Source organism: Aythya marila (genome assembly GCF_965140915.1).
Source record: "Aythya marila genome assembly, chromosome: 16".
Taxonomy (NCBI): Eukaryota; Metazoa; Chordata; class Aves; order Anseriformes; family Anatidae; genus Aythya; species Aythya marila.
The window spans coordinates 8,902,199-8,920,364 of NC_139057.1; the positions used below are offsets into that span (position 1 = coordinate 8,902,199).

The window sequence follows — 18,166 nt, forward strand, 5'->3', positions numbered from 1 at the left end:
CATCCCTTAACCTTGAGGCATTTTCTTTTAGAGCTGGTACAGCCCTGGTAAGGTTGCCACAGTGAGCAGTGGGCTGCAGAGCTTCTCAGCACCCTCTGAGCATCTCTCTTCTTCCTCCAGGTGCAGAGGATTCTGCGGGGAGCAGGGTCAGCACTTGTGCACGGGCTCTGCTGCACCATCCCTGAGCAATGCTCTAGAAAACACTGGGATCATGAAGGGCTTAGGAGATAATAGAAGCCGCCACCTCTCTGATAACCTGGACTCCCCTCAAGACTCTCTTTATGCCCCTCAGGACAGGAACCCTTATCTCCTCAGCCCCACTGACTCCTTCACCATGGATCCCCGGTTCCCAGCCCAGAATACCCTCCATGGAGACTGTCTCCTTCCACTCAACAACCAGATCTCCAACAGCAGCACTTTCCCCCGCATCCATTACAACTCCCACTTTGAGGTCCCAGATGAGAACCCTTTTCCGAGCCATGCCCAAGCCACTAAAATCAACCGCCTGCCTGCAAACCTCCTCGACCAGTTTGAGAAGCAGTTGCCCATCCACAGAGATGGCTTCAGCACCCTCCAGTTTCAGAGGAGCGATGCAAAACACCGGAGTGAAAGCCCCGGGCGGATCCGGCACCTTGTCCACTCTGTCCAGAAACTGTTTGCCAAGTCCCAGTCTCTGGAGGGCCCCACCAAAGGCAATGTGAATGGCAAGAAAGGGGCTGATGACCCCAAGCAAAACCGGAGGAGCAAGAGCAAAGACCGAGCGAAGACATCTGAGCCCAAGCGCAGGACCAGATCCAACATATCAGGCTGGTGGAGCTCAGATGACAACTTAGACAGTGACACCTGCAGCTATCGCAACCCCATGGGCCTCATGACACTGGGCCGGCAGCCGGACCACAGCCAGCCTAAGTATTTCATGCATGCTTACAACACCATCAGCGAGCACATGCTGAAATCCTCCAAGAGCAATAATGACCTCAAGGTCACCCCTTGCACCAATATCCCCATCAACAACGACTCCAACTACATTAAGAGGGGCTCCTGGTCCACGCTGACACTCAGCCATGCCCGGGAAGTGTGCCAGAAGGCCTCAGCCACGATTGACAAAGCCTTGCTGAAATCCAAGTCCTGCCATCAAGACTTGGCCTACCACTACCTGCAGGTGGGTGCAGCGGCGGGTTATGGCATGCTCCATGAGGGGACAGTGCAGGAGAGCAGGGGACACCCTCTCAGTGGGCGCCCTATTGCCTGGCAGAACTTATCAAACAATTCCAGATGTTTCAGCGGCCACTTCAGGTCGCATTGCCAGGAGAGGGCTAGGGGGACATGGAAAGGGTAAAGTCACCCAGGTCCCAGCTATGCCCAGGGACAGCCCACCACATCTTCCGTGGGGACACGGCGCTGTCAGGGTCGGGCTGCTCCAGGCTTCCACCAGCCCCTGTGCTGGGCCACAGCAGTGTGGTCAGGAGATGTAGTGCCCACAACACGGGTGACCTGCCAGCCCCCTGCTCCCCACCCCGCAGCAGCCTCAGTGCCCTCTGCTGTGACCCCAGTTTGCCAGGAGACCCCCTCGCACCACGCGTGCCCTGCTGCCCACTCAGACCCTGCAGCCATCGTGGCCGGGGCAAGCCCAATGCTCGGGCAACTGCTTCTGTGGGATGCCCAGACAGCCAGGCACACCGAGGGGCCACTGCACTGCATGGCCTCCAGCCAAGCATTGCCACCATCCCATGAAGGTTTCCAGTAATAACTGATGTTAACCCCTTATATCCATGTGTCGCAAGGACGTGCCAGCGTGCCCCATCAGTCCCGCTCCACAGAGTTTCCCTGGAGTGCTGGTAGGACCTGCAGCGCAGCGGGGCTCAGCTCCCTTTGCTGCTTACCCCAGGGCTGTGGGGTGAAGATGGCAGCGCCAGCCACCCAGCTTGCATGGCAGGGCCTGCATGGCTAACGCTGGGGGTCACAGGAGCCCCATGGTCACTGGGTGGTCCAAAAAACTGCACCTGAAGAACCCAGGCCTGGGAGATAGGAATGAAGATAAATAAGCCAGGCCTGGATGGGGGAAGGCAGGGGACAGGATGATTGAATGGGCTACCTAATGTCAATCTCCAGCATACTTTTCTAATGCAAAGGCGTCATCAGCTCCCCTGGCTGTGGCCAGCAGGCTTAGGGGCTTTAAAGAGCCGTGAATTATTGAAGCACATACTGCTTCTGATATCTTGCTGGCCACTGCTGCACATCAAATTGTGGCGGGAGTTATTGCATCGGGTATGTTGTCAGAGACATGTCCTCGGCCTGGTTTCTTTTTCTTTGCTCCCTCCTTTCACTGAGGAGTTTAAAAAGCCGCAGACCCCTTCTGTGTGAGCCCAGCACAGGTGGCCCCAGGTGCCAAGACCCCGCAGCCCTTGCCCAGTGCTCACTCACTCCCCAGGCTCTGGCCAGGCCCAGGTATGAGAGACCACCCTGATGGTTTGTTCCCCACCCATGTAATGAGCCTCCGTTTCTTGACAGCCTGACGGAGGGCTGTGGGCACAGCTGGGTGGCGTGAGCCCAGCCAGCAGCTGGGCAGCCCCACCGCTCGGCTGGGAGGACACGGGTGCTGCCCCGCTGCCACCGAGCGAGCCCCCGCGGAGGTGGGACCAGCCCCTCAGCCCCGGGCCAACCGACGCAGGCAGCGGCCAGGTAGGGATCTTGCTTTGAGGGGAAGATTTGCCCAGCTCCCTCCACTCCCTGACCCTCCTGGGGCTATCGGATGAGGCCGGCAGCCCCCCACCACAACTCTGGGTAGGGCACAGAGCCAGCACCGTGGGCACTGAGTCCAGGAGACACGATGCACATAACGTACCCCTGCCCCCAAAAGCCAACAGAACATGGGTGCTCATGGCCAGCCCAGGCCAGCCTGCATCCATCCCTTAGCTTAAGAAGAGACCTAAGGCGGAGGTGGAGAAGTCACCTCCGATGTGGGAAATGTCCCTCCAGAGTAGCACAGGCCCTCTGCCAGCACCCGCTCCTGCAGTGCCTCTGCCTTCTTGCAGAGTCCGGTGTGTGGGGCCCGGCCCCAAGGTGCAGAAATGCCATTTTGACCCAAGGGAGGTCAGGAGAAGCAAAATGGGGACAGGTCCCCCAGTCTCCAGGCTGGAGTAAGACCCTAAGGCTTTTCACTTCCCCTGTTCCATTCGCAAGCCCTGGGAAGGCTCCAGACTCATCAGAGACTATTGGGGCTCTCATTATATCTTCAGGCCCATTCCCAGAACCAGTCGGTCACGGGAGCTGAGAGCAGCTGATCACCCAGCTCCGCTCAGGTGCAGCCCTGTCCCTCAGTTTGGGGCTTTCTCTGGAGCAGCCCTCAGGGCAATGGCCTGGAAGAAAGTCTGGAGCACAGCTCCCAAGAGATGGAGGCCGAGCTTCCCCATGCCCATGTCTTCCCCTCCTGGTGGGCCCCACGCACGGCCAGCAGCCAGGCAGCCTGTGCCCAAGGGGATCGCTGGAGCAAGAGATACCCTGGGCCGGCAGAGATCAGGAGCAGGCAGGGCCCAGCAGCCTCTGCCCCACAGGCACTCAGGCCCCCATCTGGGCAGTGCTGTCCATTTTGGGCAGCCCACCCTATTTACACACAGTGTGTGCAAGGGAGGGACACCTCCATGCTGCCCAGGCACCACAGCATCCTTCAGAATTTTCAGGGGACGCTGTGGTTCAGCCTAGCTCATGCCCTGGGTGTTTCTCTCTCATAACCATCTCCCAAAATAAGCAGTGAGACAGTTCGGGTTGTGGCTGTTCTGGGCTGTGGGGAGGGGGATGTAGGGCCCCAGCTCCAGCGACACAGCCCCCTGCCTCCCTGTGCTCCTGGGGTACAGGGTCACACCACTGTCCATTAGCTTGGAGCTTCATTCAGGTTAGCCTCCCTGACCACACCAAAGCTTCCTCACCACCCCAGAAGCACCAAACATGAATTCATAAGCCAGGGCAAGCAGCCTATTAAGTGTCAGACATGCTGCTGATTGCTCCCATGGAGCAGAAAACCCAGCCCTGGTCCTTCCCAGAGCCCCCCTGCCAAAAGGCCAAGTCAGGCACATAGGCAGCCTGGGCTCCAGCTTTCTTTCTTGGGGACACACCTGAGACCACAAGGAACCCTCAGGACACCACAAGGGATCAGCTCTGGAGGGAGCGGCAGTGTGCCCCCATCAAGCTCATTCTGACATTGCAGCCTGGCTGCATGGCACAGGCATCCCTGTGTGCTGAGTCCAGCTCCGTGGGTGCCTCAGCGGGTATGCTCATGTGTGCTGCATGTCCGCATGTGCCAGGCTGGGCTGCATGTTGGAGCTGTCACATACGCAAACTGGAACCCTGCTTGCTCTGCAAGTCTCTCTGCCCCGTGCCCTCAGACGTGATGTGAACAGCAGGGCTCTTCTGTCCCTGCCAGTGCCCAGGAGGTGAATTTTCCCTTTCACTGCTCCCTCACTTCTGGTAATGCTCCGTTTGTTTCAGTGACTGGGGAATGCTCCATACTTAAGGAGGGGAGAAACCCCCATGTGGCCCCTTCTTTCCTGTCCCTTCTGTGCTTAGCTCATGATAACAGGATCAGAAGAGCAGTATTGCACAGAATGGTGCCAGTGGAGCCCAGCTCCAAGGGACAGTTGAGTGCCTGTGCCAAGGGACACCATGCAGCACCAAGACCAGGCAGAGAGGAATCTGCATCCCAAGCCCTGGCAGATCCTCTGCTGTCTACTTCTCCCCAGTGCAGCCCCCTGGGCAGGGTGGATCCTGAGCTTTCTGTGGCCACTGGCCACCTGTAAGAGTAGTGGACCTGGGCATCCTCTTGCTACCACTCCTTTCACACACACAAAAAAAAAAAAAAAACAAAAAAAACATGGGTGAGACCAAGCATACATCTGAGAAACAAAGTGCACAAGGACTCCCTACAGCCTATGTGGAGCCTCCTGATCTTCCCTGTTCCAGGCCTACAAGTAACACATTGCAGCTCTCGTTTCATTTTTGTCCTTGTTTTAAAACATGGGCAGTGTTCAGAGCTCAGGGTTCCAGCTTCCACGAGAGATTCTACCAGGGAGGTGCTGCGTCAGTCACTATCAAGGTCTGTCCCTTGATAATAGGAGATGCTCTGGGTTCTTCATCCCCTATTTCAGAGTCTGTTGGACAGGCTCTTCTGGAACCAGCAGGATCCCTCCTGGCTGGCCTCAGGGCCACTCCATGCGGGTGGCTGGCTGGGGCAGCTGTGAACAATGTGGGGAACAGGAACCAAGTGGTGCTTAGCAGCTCTGGCTCATCACAGTTAGCTGCAACTCAGCTCTCTGCATTCCCAAAGCACTATATAAACACTGGCTGATTAGTCCCACAGCCCCCCAGGGAGCTGAGTAAATCCAACAGCTCCATCAGCACAGTAAATGCGGATGCTCTCAACAGCATGAGCTGATGCAGCACATGGCCCTTTGTTGCTCCCCATGGCGCTCTCCAGCCAGCCTGCTTCCCGCAGCAGACTGGGCAGCCTTGGGCTGTCCTGGTCTGTGTGTGTTTGTAAGAGGATATCTCCTCCAGACCCACTTTCTATGGCTTTCCCTCACCATCACCTCTATTTGGTACTGTTGTAGCTACAGTCAGTGCTGCAGGTGATACTGCAGGGTGCTGGACGTCCCAACCAGCCACAGCAGACCCTGTCTCGGGGAATACCCTTGCTGTCCCCAGGCTCGCCTGCCTTCCCACGCTGTTGCACACTGGATATGCAAACACAGCAGGGCAGACTGCTGAAGATGAAATCCCTTGGGAACCATTGCAGCAAATTGTTTCAGTCCTCACCTCAACCCTCACTTCTTGACCATGCTTCCTCGTTCCAAGAACTGGCTGTGGCGCTTCCTGGCTCCTGACAACTCAGGTAGCACAATCTTTCTTCTGGACTGTCCCACACCACGTGTGGCTCCTGTTTTGATCAGTCCTAGGCTGACATCTGACTCTGCTGCTGGCCCAGTGCCTTGGCCATGCCTCCGGTCACCTACATAAACCCTTTGCAGGGCAGACAGGCAATGGTGTTAGTTCCTTGAGATTCTCAGCACTTCAGGCCTCATGGAAAGCATTAGCTTGCCCATCTCTACTGAGAGAATGAAAGATGGTGTTAAATTAATGGCAGAGTTGTCACACTAGTGAAGATAGAAATGCTTTTTTTTGCACAAGTTACTCATCTCTGTGCAGGCACCACTACAAAGTCTATGTAACCAAGCTGCTCTAGGATTTGTGAGGGCCTGGCTTGGCTTTTGAAATGAATTTCAGACACTAGGAGTCCCATTCAACTCAGAAACCTTAGAAGGGGGGCAGGGCTCTGATCCGTAGGTCCTGTCTATGACAGCTCTTACAGACTTTGACCTGAACAATGTGTGCAATTACTTTAATAAGCATGGGCTTTGTGTTAAATGAATGTGTGCCGCTCCTGTCGCAGTGTGCAGTGCAAATCTGGTGAGGCTCTTCCCTCCTTATTATGTCTGATGTTGTGCAGCTTATATCAACTGTGTAAGCATGGTCCAGTGTGAAGTTGGTCTGCAGTGGTCATTGGGTGAATGCGTGTGGGTAGATGCTGAAACGGAGGCAATCAAATGCAAGGCTGCCTGGCTCAAGCTGCCAAGGGAGGGCTGGAAAAGAATTGCATTTCCCATTTCCCCTGTGCTCCATCTGAGGGTCCAAAACTTGGCCTTGCTGCCAATTCCCAAAATCCCCATGGTCCCCTTGGTCCCAGAGATGCTCTCTCACAAATGCTCATGCTCCCCTTACTCTTGCAGGTGCCTCAGGGGGAGTGGAACAACACGCTGTCTCGGGACAAAGACAGTGAGATCCCGTGCCGGCGCATGCGAAGCGGGAGTTACATCAAAGCCATGGGGGATGATGATAGTGAAGACTCAGAAACCAGCCCCAAACCATCCCCGAAAACTGCAGCTCGGAGGCAGAGTTACCTCAAGGCCACCCAACAGTCCCTGAGTGAGCAGAGCACTACCCAAAGGTAACTCTGGGGCTCCCCTAGGAGCTCTGTACGGGTTCCCAGGGACCACCCCAGAAGCAGTCCTTGGGGTTTGGTCATCACCACCCACATGGAAACCCCACATGGGGATCAGAGCCCAGCAGAGCTCCCACACACCAGCTCAACTGGCCATGGGACAGGCTGATGAGGAGACGAGCGTGACAGAAGAAGATGTGGCAGGGGACTGAAGAGACCTGGTGACTCCAAATAGCCCTGGTGCTAGGAGTCTGCCCCAGGTCCCTGTCCTCTTGGTGATGGGGGGAATCCTTTGGTGGAGCTGTGTGGGTTTTCTCTGACTAAGGATCTGCTCCTCTAAGAGACTGTGGAGAACCCAACCCAGGGATGCTATTTAGATGGTCAGCCAGTGTGGCTGGGACCATGTGGCACACAGGCCACAGGCTACTGCAACTGTGCCATCTGCTTTGCTCCACAGGTGTCCCAAGGTGTCTGGGACCAGCCAGAGAGTGCCCCCTTCACACACTAGGCTGGGTGGTCCCCTGAAGACAGGAGAGATGAACTAAGAGGCCTGGAACCCAGTGTGGAGGGAGGAAGACTCACAGCGTCTTGAGCTAGCCAGCCTGCAGAGCAAGGGGAACACAGCAAACGTGCTGGGCAAGGGGCTAGCTCCCTGTATGGGGTCTGTGTGAACCACCTGAACAGAGGTTGTGCTTCCCAGGACAAAGCACCCAGCGGCTGTGGCAGGCTGTGGGCAGTTCAGATGCTGTAGTCAGCACCAGACGTGAGTGGCACAGGAGCAGGAGGAGGCAGGAGCAGCTGCAGATGAACTGCTCACAGTTTGGCAGATAGAGCCAGAGAAGTGAGGAAAAAGCAGGCAGTGTGGAGACCCCTCACGGTGTCATCAGACTGTGGAGCAGATGCTGTTTTCTAGTGGGAGATGGGGACAAAGCTAACTGCAGGGAGCCCTGGAAATCCCTGCTCTGAATCCATCCCTGCTCCATGGCCTCACACGTACTTAAGGGGAAGCAGAACTGGGTCCAGGGGTCTCTGGTGTAAAATACTCAAGTTGAGACATTTGGGTTCTTCCTGTCTTGGGCTAATTAACCACTCAGGTCACGTCCATCAGAGTGTGAAACTTCACCTGGGCTGCTGGGGCCCAGCACCAGGCGGGCCTGGAGCACGGGCACGGCTGCCATCTGCTGACCACCCCCTCGGCTCTGCCCCCACCAGGGAGCCTTCTGGAGCTGTGGCCACTCTGTTTTTTGCAGGGTCTGGCCACTTCCCCAGCCTGGCATGCCGGTGGGACAGCACCCAGAGCAGAGCCATGGCCCCATGCCCTGGCATGGCTGTACACCCACCCACGTTGCAGGCCTCAGTCTCCTCAGCCAGGGCTGCTGGGCCCCATCCTGGTGAGGGGGTCATGGACAAAGCCCTGTCATGCTGAGGGGAACAACAAGCTGAACAGATAGCCCAGGGCTTAGAGTGCCAAGGGACCCTTGGTGGGTGGCCAAGCTCCACAGTGAGTCCTCTGGGGGCTGGGTGTCTCCATCACCCCTGGCAGAAGAGGCCCCTCTCCATGCTCATCAGCTCTGGGATGGAGACTCAGGAGGTGCCACCATCCTTCCTGGAGGTCTGCCTGGCCAGGACACTCCCTGCACTCCGTCCTGCTGGGGTACAGCCAGACTGACCTCCTGCACACCACAGCCCCCCCAGGTGAGGCAAGACCTTCACCCCCATGCTGCTCTGCAGGGCCCACAGGTGGTTTAAGAGGCAGATCCTCTGCAGCTCACCCCTCACCATGCCTGTCTGTCCCCTGCTAGATGCCCAGAGCCCCAGCAGTCCACACAGAGACCACACCAGAGAAGTGCGTGCGTAAAAGATGGCACTGAGCTAATGTGCAGGGCTGCCACACACCTGCCTGGTCTGACAAGGACCTCTCCTCTTCCTCCACATCCCTCCCATCCTCCCGCCTGCCTCCTGGCTGCTGTGCACCCAGCTTTCAGCAGGGGCAGTTGCTCTGGTTTTGGCTGTGTCAGGCTCACTGACAGCCCTGCTCTTCTACTGCTGCTGTATAGGCTCCTGCTGAGCCCTGGGTATGGGACAGAGTTCTTCCCTCAGAGCCTGCAGCAGAAGCTGCTCTGGAAAAAACAAACCCCCCTGCTCCTGAAGCAGTGCCATCCAGGCTTGGCTCACCTTGAGCTTCTTCCAGATAAACTCTGGGGTTCCTCTATACAGACAGAATCTCAGAATCACAGAATGAGGTTGAAAGGGACCTCTAAAGATCATCCAGTCCAACCCCCCTGCCAGGCAGGATCACCTAGAGCACATTGCACAGGATGGCATCCAGGCAGTGTTTGAATATCTCCAGAGAAGGAGACTCCACAACCTCTCTGGACAACCTGTCCCAGTGCTCTGTCACCCTCCCAGTCAAGAATTGTCCCCTCATATTGAGCTGGAACCTCCTGTCCTTCAGTTTGTGCCTGTTGCCTCTCGTCCTGTCGCTGGGCACAACTGAAAAGAGACCAGTTCTGTTGTCTCGACACCCTCCCCTCAGATATTTATACACATTGATGAGGTCTCCCTCAAAAGCCAACAAAAAGTTTTGAAGATGTTTCTAATTGTGAAGTCAATAACAATATCATTGAAAAATCGTTCCCCCTACCACCTTCCACCCCCTGCCCGCCAGTCCAGGCAGGGAAGAGCAGGATTCCCCCAGCATCAGCCTGTACAGGAGCAGGTCTGTAGCCAAGGCTGTGACTCTGGGGGCTGGCACAGATACCATGTGCTCCCTGGGCTTGGGTTGGACAAACCTGGCATCTGCATTGCATTCCTGGGGGCTGGGGGACACAAGGTTTTGTCCCCTCTCCTTCTTCTGCACCCCACAAAACCTTCGCCCCTGTATCAACTTAAGCCAGTGGCCAGCAAGGTGAGAAAGTGTTTCCAGCTTCTCCAGCAGCTGCAGCAAGGGCTGAGCTGTGGAGGACCTGGTGTACAGCATCAGCTCAGTGCTGCCGTGCATACCCGTGCCTGGCAGAGGGTGCCAGAGCAGTGTGGTCTAGCTGTCCCAGCAGCTCCAGCACAGCCCCAGCTCTGCCCCTCACACCCTCTCTCTCTGCTGCAGGAGCCTGGACCGCCTGGACTCTGTCGAGATCCTCCTACCTCCAAAGTTCCCAACCTGGGAGGAAGAATACAACCAGATCTCCGACAGCGTCAATGAGTCCAGTTGCATCAACCAGGTGAGATGCCAGGAAGGCAAACCCCACTGCACACCCAGCCCAAAAGAGAATGGAGGCTGGCTGATGGGAAGAGGAATATCCTTTTGCCCCCTAAAAATAAGGCACCAGTTGCATTCCAGTAACAGGTGTGCTGTTCTCTGGCAGTGTTATTAAACTCTCAGGGACAGCTCCTTAATTCACGTTAGACCTCTCTTGCTTTAGCTTTTGCCTCCTCTCAGCACTGCTGGTGCAGTTGCAGTCACTGCAGCCGTGACCATGGGTATGGTAGCCCAGAGCTCCCCCATGCTTCACAGCAAGAGGCAAAGCTCGCTCAGGGCTGCTCCCTGTGCAGGCTCACGCTGTGCACCACCTAGCAGCTGCCTGCACGGCCGCCCACTCCTGCTGCAAGCTCCGTTCGCTCGCGGAGTGGGCACAGAGCCTGGGCCAGCCTCACTGGTGCAGAAGGCAGCACGCAGCCTGAGGCCAGCTGCCAGGGACCCTGCAGAGGTTCACAGGGGACAGAAATCCTGCTCTGCTCTGAGGGCCCCGTCCTCAGGAAGCAAGTTGGACCGAGGCACAAGGTGCCTGGAATTCAGGAGGCTGTCCTGCCAGCTAACTGGGGGTGTCTCTTGTGTATTCCTGATTCTCATGCCACAGGGAAGTCCAGACAAAGCCAAGGGGGCCAGTGGAGGTACTAATGGTGGGTAGCAAACCCTGACCATGGCCTCTGGGTTTAACTCCTGGTCCCATGCTATGTCCCATCCTCCCCTTGGTATGAAACCAGAGTGGCTAAGGACCTGTGGCCGTAAGCCAGCTGCCAGCAGCCAGGAAATAACCCACGCTGGCATAAGACTGTTGCACGGTTCCCATGTGCTCATCTCCACCCCAGGACGGGGACCCCTCCTTTCGGAGGAGGTGTCTGGGGCATCAGTGGCTCCATGAGCTTTGCCCAGCTGTGTCACTGTCACCCTGGGCCTCTGTTATGTCCCTTCTCTGTCCCTGTGTGCCTACGTGGGAACATAACACACACATGCCCCCCTTCCATGCTGCTCCAGTCTGCCTCCCCACACGCTGCCAGTGCTCCCTGGTCAAGGGAGGCAGCACAAGGTTAACAAAGTGGGCTGAACACCAGGAAGCACAGCATGGAGGAGGGCAAGAAGTGTGTGCTGGCACTGCCCTCCAGGTGCACAGGGCTCTGAACCCACATCCATCCCCACCCAGCTGCTCCAGCCACACACTTTTGGCTTCTGCTGCTGCTACCTGCAGCTGGAGCCATTTGTGGAGAGCTCTGGGGAAAGGCACAGAGCATTGCTTGTGGGCATACATGTTCCTTGTGGTCAGTCTCGTTACTTGTACATTGATAAAAGTGTTCTGGATGTTTTGTCGCACAGAGAAAGAGGTCAGGCCCATTGCATTCCTGTCCTTTGTATGTAAACCTGTGTCTAAAGCCAGGCCTTTGCAGGGAAGGGGAAACCACGGGCAAGCTGAGTCTGTGCTCTCCCCCACCCCATGTTTGCCATTTAGCAGACAAGTGCAGCATCCTCACGAAGGCATCAGAAGTGTCTCGAGGGGCTGAGCAGCCTGCACTGTGCCAGGAAGTGCCCAGCACATGCTCCTTTCCAGACCCAGACCTGCAGCTCTGTCATACTGACTGCCATGGCACCAGCTCAGGCATGGGGCTGGTGTCATCAGTTGTGCTTTGCCTGCCTTCCTCCAAACCAAAGACAGTCCAGTTGCAGCTGAACTGGGATTTAGAGGCCTCTCACAAACTGCGTAACTCTTGAGTCAGGGTGGAGCTAGTACAGCCACCTCACGTGTGCTGGCCTGATCCTCTGCCAGGCCTGACCTGCCTTTTCATAAGTGCTGCAGGCAGCTCCTCCTCCGCCCTCCTTTTTGGGTGACCCCCAACATCTTCTTTGTTTGTCCAGCAAGACTTAGCATCCTCCCATACAGAAACGTATCTGTCTCTCAAAGACAAGTCCACTGTACCTGGCTTTGTGCAAGCTGAACTCCACCTTGCAAACCTCTGGAAGTCCGGGGTTCATCTGATGTGTGTCAGCATCCACCTCTCACAGGAAGGGACCTGCTGCCAGACAGAGCCAGCTGCTGACCCCCAACACTGCTGAGACACAATTTGAGCTGTGCTTTATGTAGGATGGCCAGACCCGGCCCCCAGAGCCAAGCCTCTTCCCTGAGGTACATTTTGAACCTGGATTCTTCCCAAGATGGGTCATCTTGAGCAGCTCGTGAAGGGAGGAGCTCCTGAGGTGGTTGTGCTCTGCAGAGCGGGGATGGAGGGAACAGCCAGGAGATGGGGAGAAAGGACTCCTCCTGGCAGGCAGTGCAGTGTCTGTCAGGCAGCTGTCCATATGCCAAGTGTGTGCCATGGCTTTGCTGTGGAGAGAATGGAGCATTGCTTCCATGGGGCCTCTTCCTGGTGCAGGGGCAGAGGAGATAGCAGCAAGGTGGCCAGCCCAAGTCCCAGCAGGGCAAAGGATGGTTTCCCTGATGCGCAGTGCTCAGCCTGCCCGTGCACCCAGCTCTGCAGCCACAGGGCCATCGCTGCTCCTGGCCATGCCATGAGCACTGGCCAGTGCTGGCACTTTGCAGGGTGCTAACCAGGAGCCACACACCTCATCCCACAGCCACAGGCACCCTGTGTGCGCCCAGGGGTGCCCCAGTCAGGGCGTTTTGTTTCTGCTGTCAGAGTGCCAGTATGCCCCGTGTGTGTATATATTAATACACAGTGCATACAACGTGCTGAATGCATCAGCAGCTTATCTCCATCTCAGAGGCGTCCCGTGGAGCTTTGCTGTGCCTTGTTTGTGGGGCCTGTGAGGCATTTTGTTTGGCATCTTATGGGCTCTGAAGTTTGTACTGAAGTGTCAGCAGTGGTGGCCCAAAGGAAAGGGCTGTGTGCTCCCCTCGTCCTTGGTCCCTGTGCAATGGCTGTCTCTGTGAGGGCTGCCCCTTTCCTGGCCTTTAACCTTCTCCAACTCTTTCTTCCAGATCTTTGGACCCCCCTCACTTATCCCTCAGATATTTACCCATGGAGAGCAGGTACCGTCCCGCTGCCATTCCCTCTTCCTTCCTCATGGAGCTTCCTTAGGTCTCCCTGGACCCCCACTGCAGGGTGCGAGGCAGCTGTGGGGCACCCTTGCCCAGGGCCACAGGAGGAGGAGAACGATGCACTCCCCAGCCCAGAGCACTGCAGGGCGACTGGACAGTTTGGTCCCCCCAGCCTCAGCAGAGGGTTCAGGGGTGTTTTTGGGGATCGTGATGAGTTTTTTCAGCCAAACCCTGTGGAGCTTGGGGAAAGGCTACAGATGCCAGCACTGGTCATAAATCCTGTCCTTGAAGCCAAAGAAAGGGCCAGGAGAGGTGGAAGTGGCTGACAGGGCAAACCTCAGCATCTCTCATCATCAGTATTTCAAAACACTTGCTGTTCCAGGCTGGCTCTGGTTTGATCTGGGTGAGTCTCCCGAGCTGAAGCTGGATCAGCTACTGCCCCTCAAGGACAGGGCCGGGCCAGGGGAGGTGGAGGCAGCAGGGGAGCAGGGAGTGGAGCTTCCCTGCTCAGGTCTCAGCCTGCACCGAGCTCTCTCCTGCTCCCCATCTCAGGGAGTGCTTTACTGGCACCGTGGTGCTAAGCACCGCCTGCTCCTGCAGGGATCCTCTGGCCTGGAAGGAGGAGCCCCTCTCCCCTGGCCGGGACCCCCATGCCAGCGCTGCTCCTCCAGCTCTGCCCGTGTCTGGCTGAGATCGCTTGGGAGCCACCACACGGAGGGGAGCGGAGAAAGCTGCAGGAGGGAAGGGAAGGGGCCCAGCCCTGGGCAGGGGGTGACTGCTCTGCCCCTCTTCCTGTGCAGGCGAGAGAGCCGGAGCTGGGGGAGCAGTATGAGGCGGTCTGTGACTCTACCTACAGCGAGGCCGAGTCGGCTGCCGCCGAGGTGCTGGACTTGCCTCTGCCCAGCTACTTCCGCTCCCGGAGCCACAGCTACCTCCGAGCCATCCAGGCGGGCTGCTCCCAGGACGAGGACACCGGCTCCATCCGCTCCATCTCCCCCCCACCAGCGGGCAGCCTCAGCGGCAGCAGGACCCTGCCCACCAACAGTGAGTGCCAGCGAGGCCACGGCAGTCGTGGGGATGGGGTGTGAGTGCCCAAGGTGCTGGGGGTGCGGGGCACTGCCCTCAGACACCTTGCAGGGTGTCTCCAGCCTCGGTTGTCCAAGATTTCCACGGGGACTGCGTCTCTGAGTTTGCTGTGTGCTGGCAGAGCACGGCAGGGATGCTGCCAGGATGGCAGTGCCCAAGCCCCTGGATGTGGTGCCGAAATGGCAGACAGGCTCTGGTTGCACAGTTGTTGCAGGCTGCAGAGGTCGGACTCAGCGCCTTCGCTCAGTGAAGGCAAACCCGGCTGGGAGCACTGCAGCTGGGAGCGCCCCATGGGATGCCCACCTCACCCTGCTGCGTGTGGGGAGCACTGCCTGCCCTCCTCACCCCAAGTCCCACGGGGCTGTGGGTGCAGTCCTGCTGCCATGCAGTGCTGATAGCTTCCCTCCTCCTCCTCCTCCTCTCCGTTATGCGTCTGACCGTAATTCCTCCAGTCTGGGCTGCGCTTGGCAGCTTTGGCCTCTCCCTGAAATTCCTGGAAGCAAAAATTGAGGTCAGGGACTCAGCATTCATTTCCCCAGAGTCTGAGTGAATCCTGATCTCTTCAGCCCCTTCTGCCAGAGGTAGAAATTGGGGCTGACAGAAGGAGGGAAGGCAGAAGATACCTGCCTCCATCCCTCGGTGGCCGAGAAGTGACAAGGCTTTGGGGTTCACCCAAAGTCTTTTCCAACAGAATCATAGAATTGTTTAGGTTGGAAAAGACCCATAAGACCATCAAGTTCAACCATCACCTAATGGTACCAAGTCCACCACTAAACCATGTCCCTCACTGCCATGACCACACATTCCTTAAATACCTCCAGGGATGGCATCTCTGTCTTCCATGGGCAGCCTCTTCCAATGCCTAACCACTCCCTGTGAATAAATTCTTCCTGACGTCCAATCTAAACCTTCCCTGGCACAACTTGAGGCCATTTCCTTGTGTCCTATCACTTGTCCCCTGAGAAAAGAGACCCACACCCTCCTTAATGCAGCCTCCTTTCAGGTAGTTGTAGGGAGAGACGAGGTACCTTTTCTGCAGACTGAACAACCCCAGTCTCCTCAGTCGCTCCTGGTAAGTCTTGTTTCTTTGCAGACTCCCGTACAGGGCAAGACTCCAAAAACAGGTCTGGGGTGCCAAGTCTGGGGAAGAAGGTGAACAGTGCAAGTTTGCCCCCTCTGGACCCTCAGGGTTTGTGCTTTTGCCCAGCAGTCGCAGGCAGATCAGACCATGCCCAGCTAGGAGAGGAGTGTACATGGCCAGAGGTACTCCTGCGCAGCCCAAGCATTGGCCCAGTCCGTGCAGCAACCAGGGCAGAAGAGGTGACAGTGACAGTGTCACCTGGCCACCCCCAGCCCACAGGCTGCTGCTGGCATTATAGCCTGGAGAAGAGTCTTCCAAAACCTTCTGACAAGGAGGTGCTGGGAGTTTAACCTTTGGCTGGACTGGCTCCAATTGCTTTCTTTCCTGGAGACATGCTGGGTGGCGGCAGCCACACAGATGTCTGAGGCATCTAGTCGTGTATGTCCCTCACCCCTCAAACGTACTAACCTAGAGACCCCCATCTGACATCTCTGGTGTGAGGTTCAAACAGGTCTTGCTCTGAATTTCAAGGCATTAAGGAGCCTTTCTGAGCTCCAGTGCCTAGCACCTGTAGCCTGTGTTCTTGTCCCTGAGTGGTTAACACCGTATGCCCACCTCTAGATGCCTCTTCTGGCATTACTCACTCCGGGCAGGCCCTTCTCTTTTGATTAGTAACTATGGTATTGGACAAAAGCCCGGCCTCTTCCTCAGAGGTGACTCCAGGGCAACTCCTTCCCCTTGGGCAGGGCAGAGGCTGGAGGCAGCACTGTTCAGATGTTCCTGACCCTTGGGCTGTCTCTCCCAGCACCGCAGCAGAGCCGGTAATTTTGCAGAATGGTTGCAGGAGCCAGCTCTGCCCCACTGAGCACCGCTGCTGGGGTGAATCACTTTGCCAGGGTGCTGGGGTCACCAGCCCAACACAGCAAGGTACAGCGAGGGCAGCTCAGACCCTGTGGACCTGGCATCAGGGAAGCCTCAGAGGGCAGAGCTGGTGCACTGTTGCTCCCAGCTCCTTGACAGGTGCCAGTGCCCCAGATGACACTCACCTGTAACACAGAGGAGCAGAGGTCTCCCCTCTTGCCTGCCCAGCACACCCGCTGCATCCTGTCAGTGGTGTCACCATGAGCCTGGGACAGCAGCGGCAGCGCTCTGTCCTCAGCCAGGCTGCACAGAGCACATGGTTTCCATCCACAGATCCAACTTGCTGCTTCAGCCCCGTGATGAGCTGAAAGGAGGCTGTGTGACTCTCAGGAATGCTTTTAGGAACACAGATGAAAAGATGATGCTCTGGATATGGTAATACTAGGCAGACCGCAGAGTAGGCATGAGTGAAAGACAGCATCTCAAGCAGCAAGCCCTGTCAGCCACAGGGACACCCAGACAGGTCCAGCCAGGCAGGGTGATCCCAGCATGGAGGCACTGGAGAGCATGCGACCCAGCGCTGGGTTGGCACCCTGTGCCAGCAGTAGGGATGGGGAGCAGGAAGGGGAGCACGGGCAACCCACAAGCACAGCCCACTCCCACCCTGCTCCTCCTGACAGCGCAGATGCTGCTGAGCTCAGCACTGCTGCAAGCCCCCACCAGTGCTGGGAAACAACAGCAGGTGGAGCACAGGAAGGGGCTTTCAAGGCTTTCAAAATGACTCGTTGCCACCGTTCAAGAGTCACCTCTCTGTGACATGACCCAGCGGAGATTTGCTGATTTTCAGAACACCTTCCATCCCTTTGCTTTTGCTGCAGGGGCTGCGGGAGGGAAACAGATTTGATGGGGGGTGGGGTAGGGGGGGAGGAGGAGGAGGAGCAGAGAAGAGCATCTGTGTTTGTGTGCATGCACAATGGGGAGGGCAGGAGACATATCCGGACAGCAGTCACACCTTTAATCAGCCACATGGTCCCAGTTCCTCCTACAAATGCATGTGTTCATCCCTGAGGCTGTAACTGCTGGCTGCGGTGCTGCACAGCCTGAGCAGCACGTGGGTACCTTGCAGCTTGACAGCATCAAGCTAGAGCAACAGAGGGAAGTGGACATCCCACCGCTTGCAGGACTAATTGTTTGTGGCCCCTGCTCCACGCTGGGCTCTGGGAAGAAACAACCGGGAGTCCTCCCCCTGTTCCCCTCCCGTGGGCACCTTCCTTATCACCATCCACGCACTGGCCCAAGGGAACTGCTCCCATCGTGTTCCCGGTCACCAAGGGGAGGACTGGGTTTCTTGTCTGTACAGACACATCCTACAGAGGCACCAGCTGCAGGAGTGCTGTGCCTCAACACAGGTTTCTTGATCTTCGAAGGGCCAAATGGTAAAGCTAAGCAGTACTGTGGGGGTTCAGCCCCCAGCTGAGGAGAAGAGGACATGCAGCAGGCTGTATTTCCTGGAGGACTGCAAGCCTCAGGGTCTGCGGTGTGCGCAGACAAACTCCTGTGTCACTAGCATATTACAGGGCAATTAACTCCCATTTGACAGCCAGCTAGACAGATGATGAGCTGCCCTTGATCAGCCTTAAACAAAGCTTTGTGCTTTGCAAAGCGGGAGACTGAAAGCCCCAGTGAAACCTATTCATCTAATTGCCAGGCGTTCTGCTGACAGCCACAGAGACTCCTGTGTATTACAAAGGGCTCCCCAGCCCCAGTTCCTTCTTATTAGAGGCATTACTGGGAATTGCTTGCTTAATAGACTGCGTGAGGATACAGAGCTGCACTCAAAGGGCCTTGAATATTTGATGTCCAGGACAAGAGGGAAAGCAG

The 18,166-nt window shown here is 56.8% G+C and overlaps 1 protein-coding gene across 5 annotated transcripts in view; it reads left to right on the forward strand.

Moving 5' to 3' along the window:
• Positions 1–211: 211 nt before the first annotated feature.
• The window catches only part of DLGAP4 (DLG associated protein 4), a gene marked incomplete at its 5' end in the record, with an annotated part of 63,410 nt that continues 45,455 nt past the window's right edge, over positions 212–18,166 (forward strand). For 2 of the 5 annotated variants that reach the window (XM_082773030.1, XM_082773031.1), the window contains 5 exons: positions 212–1,162; positions 6,780–6,997; positions 10,095–10,209; positions 13,198–13,248; positions 14,058–14,301. In XM_082773030.1, the coding sequence (XP_082629156.1) occupies positions 212–1,162; positions 6,780–6,997; positions 10,095–10,209; positions 13,198–13,248; positions 14,058–14,301 (1,579 nt within the window). Of the gene's footprint in view, positions 1,163–1,784; positions 1,839–2,511; positions 2,683–6,779; positions 6,998–10,094; positions 10,210–13,197; positions 13,249–14,057; positions 14,302–18,166 lie in introns of all 5 variants that reach the window. The other 3 variants (XM_082773028.1, XM_082773027.1, XM_082773029.1) reach the window with 3 other exon arrangements.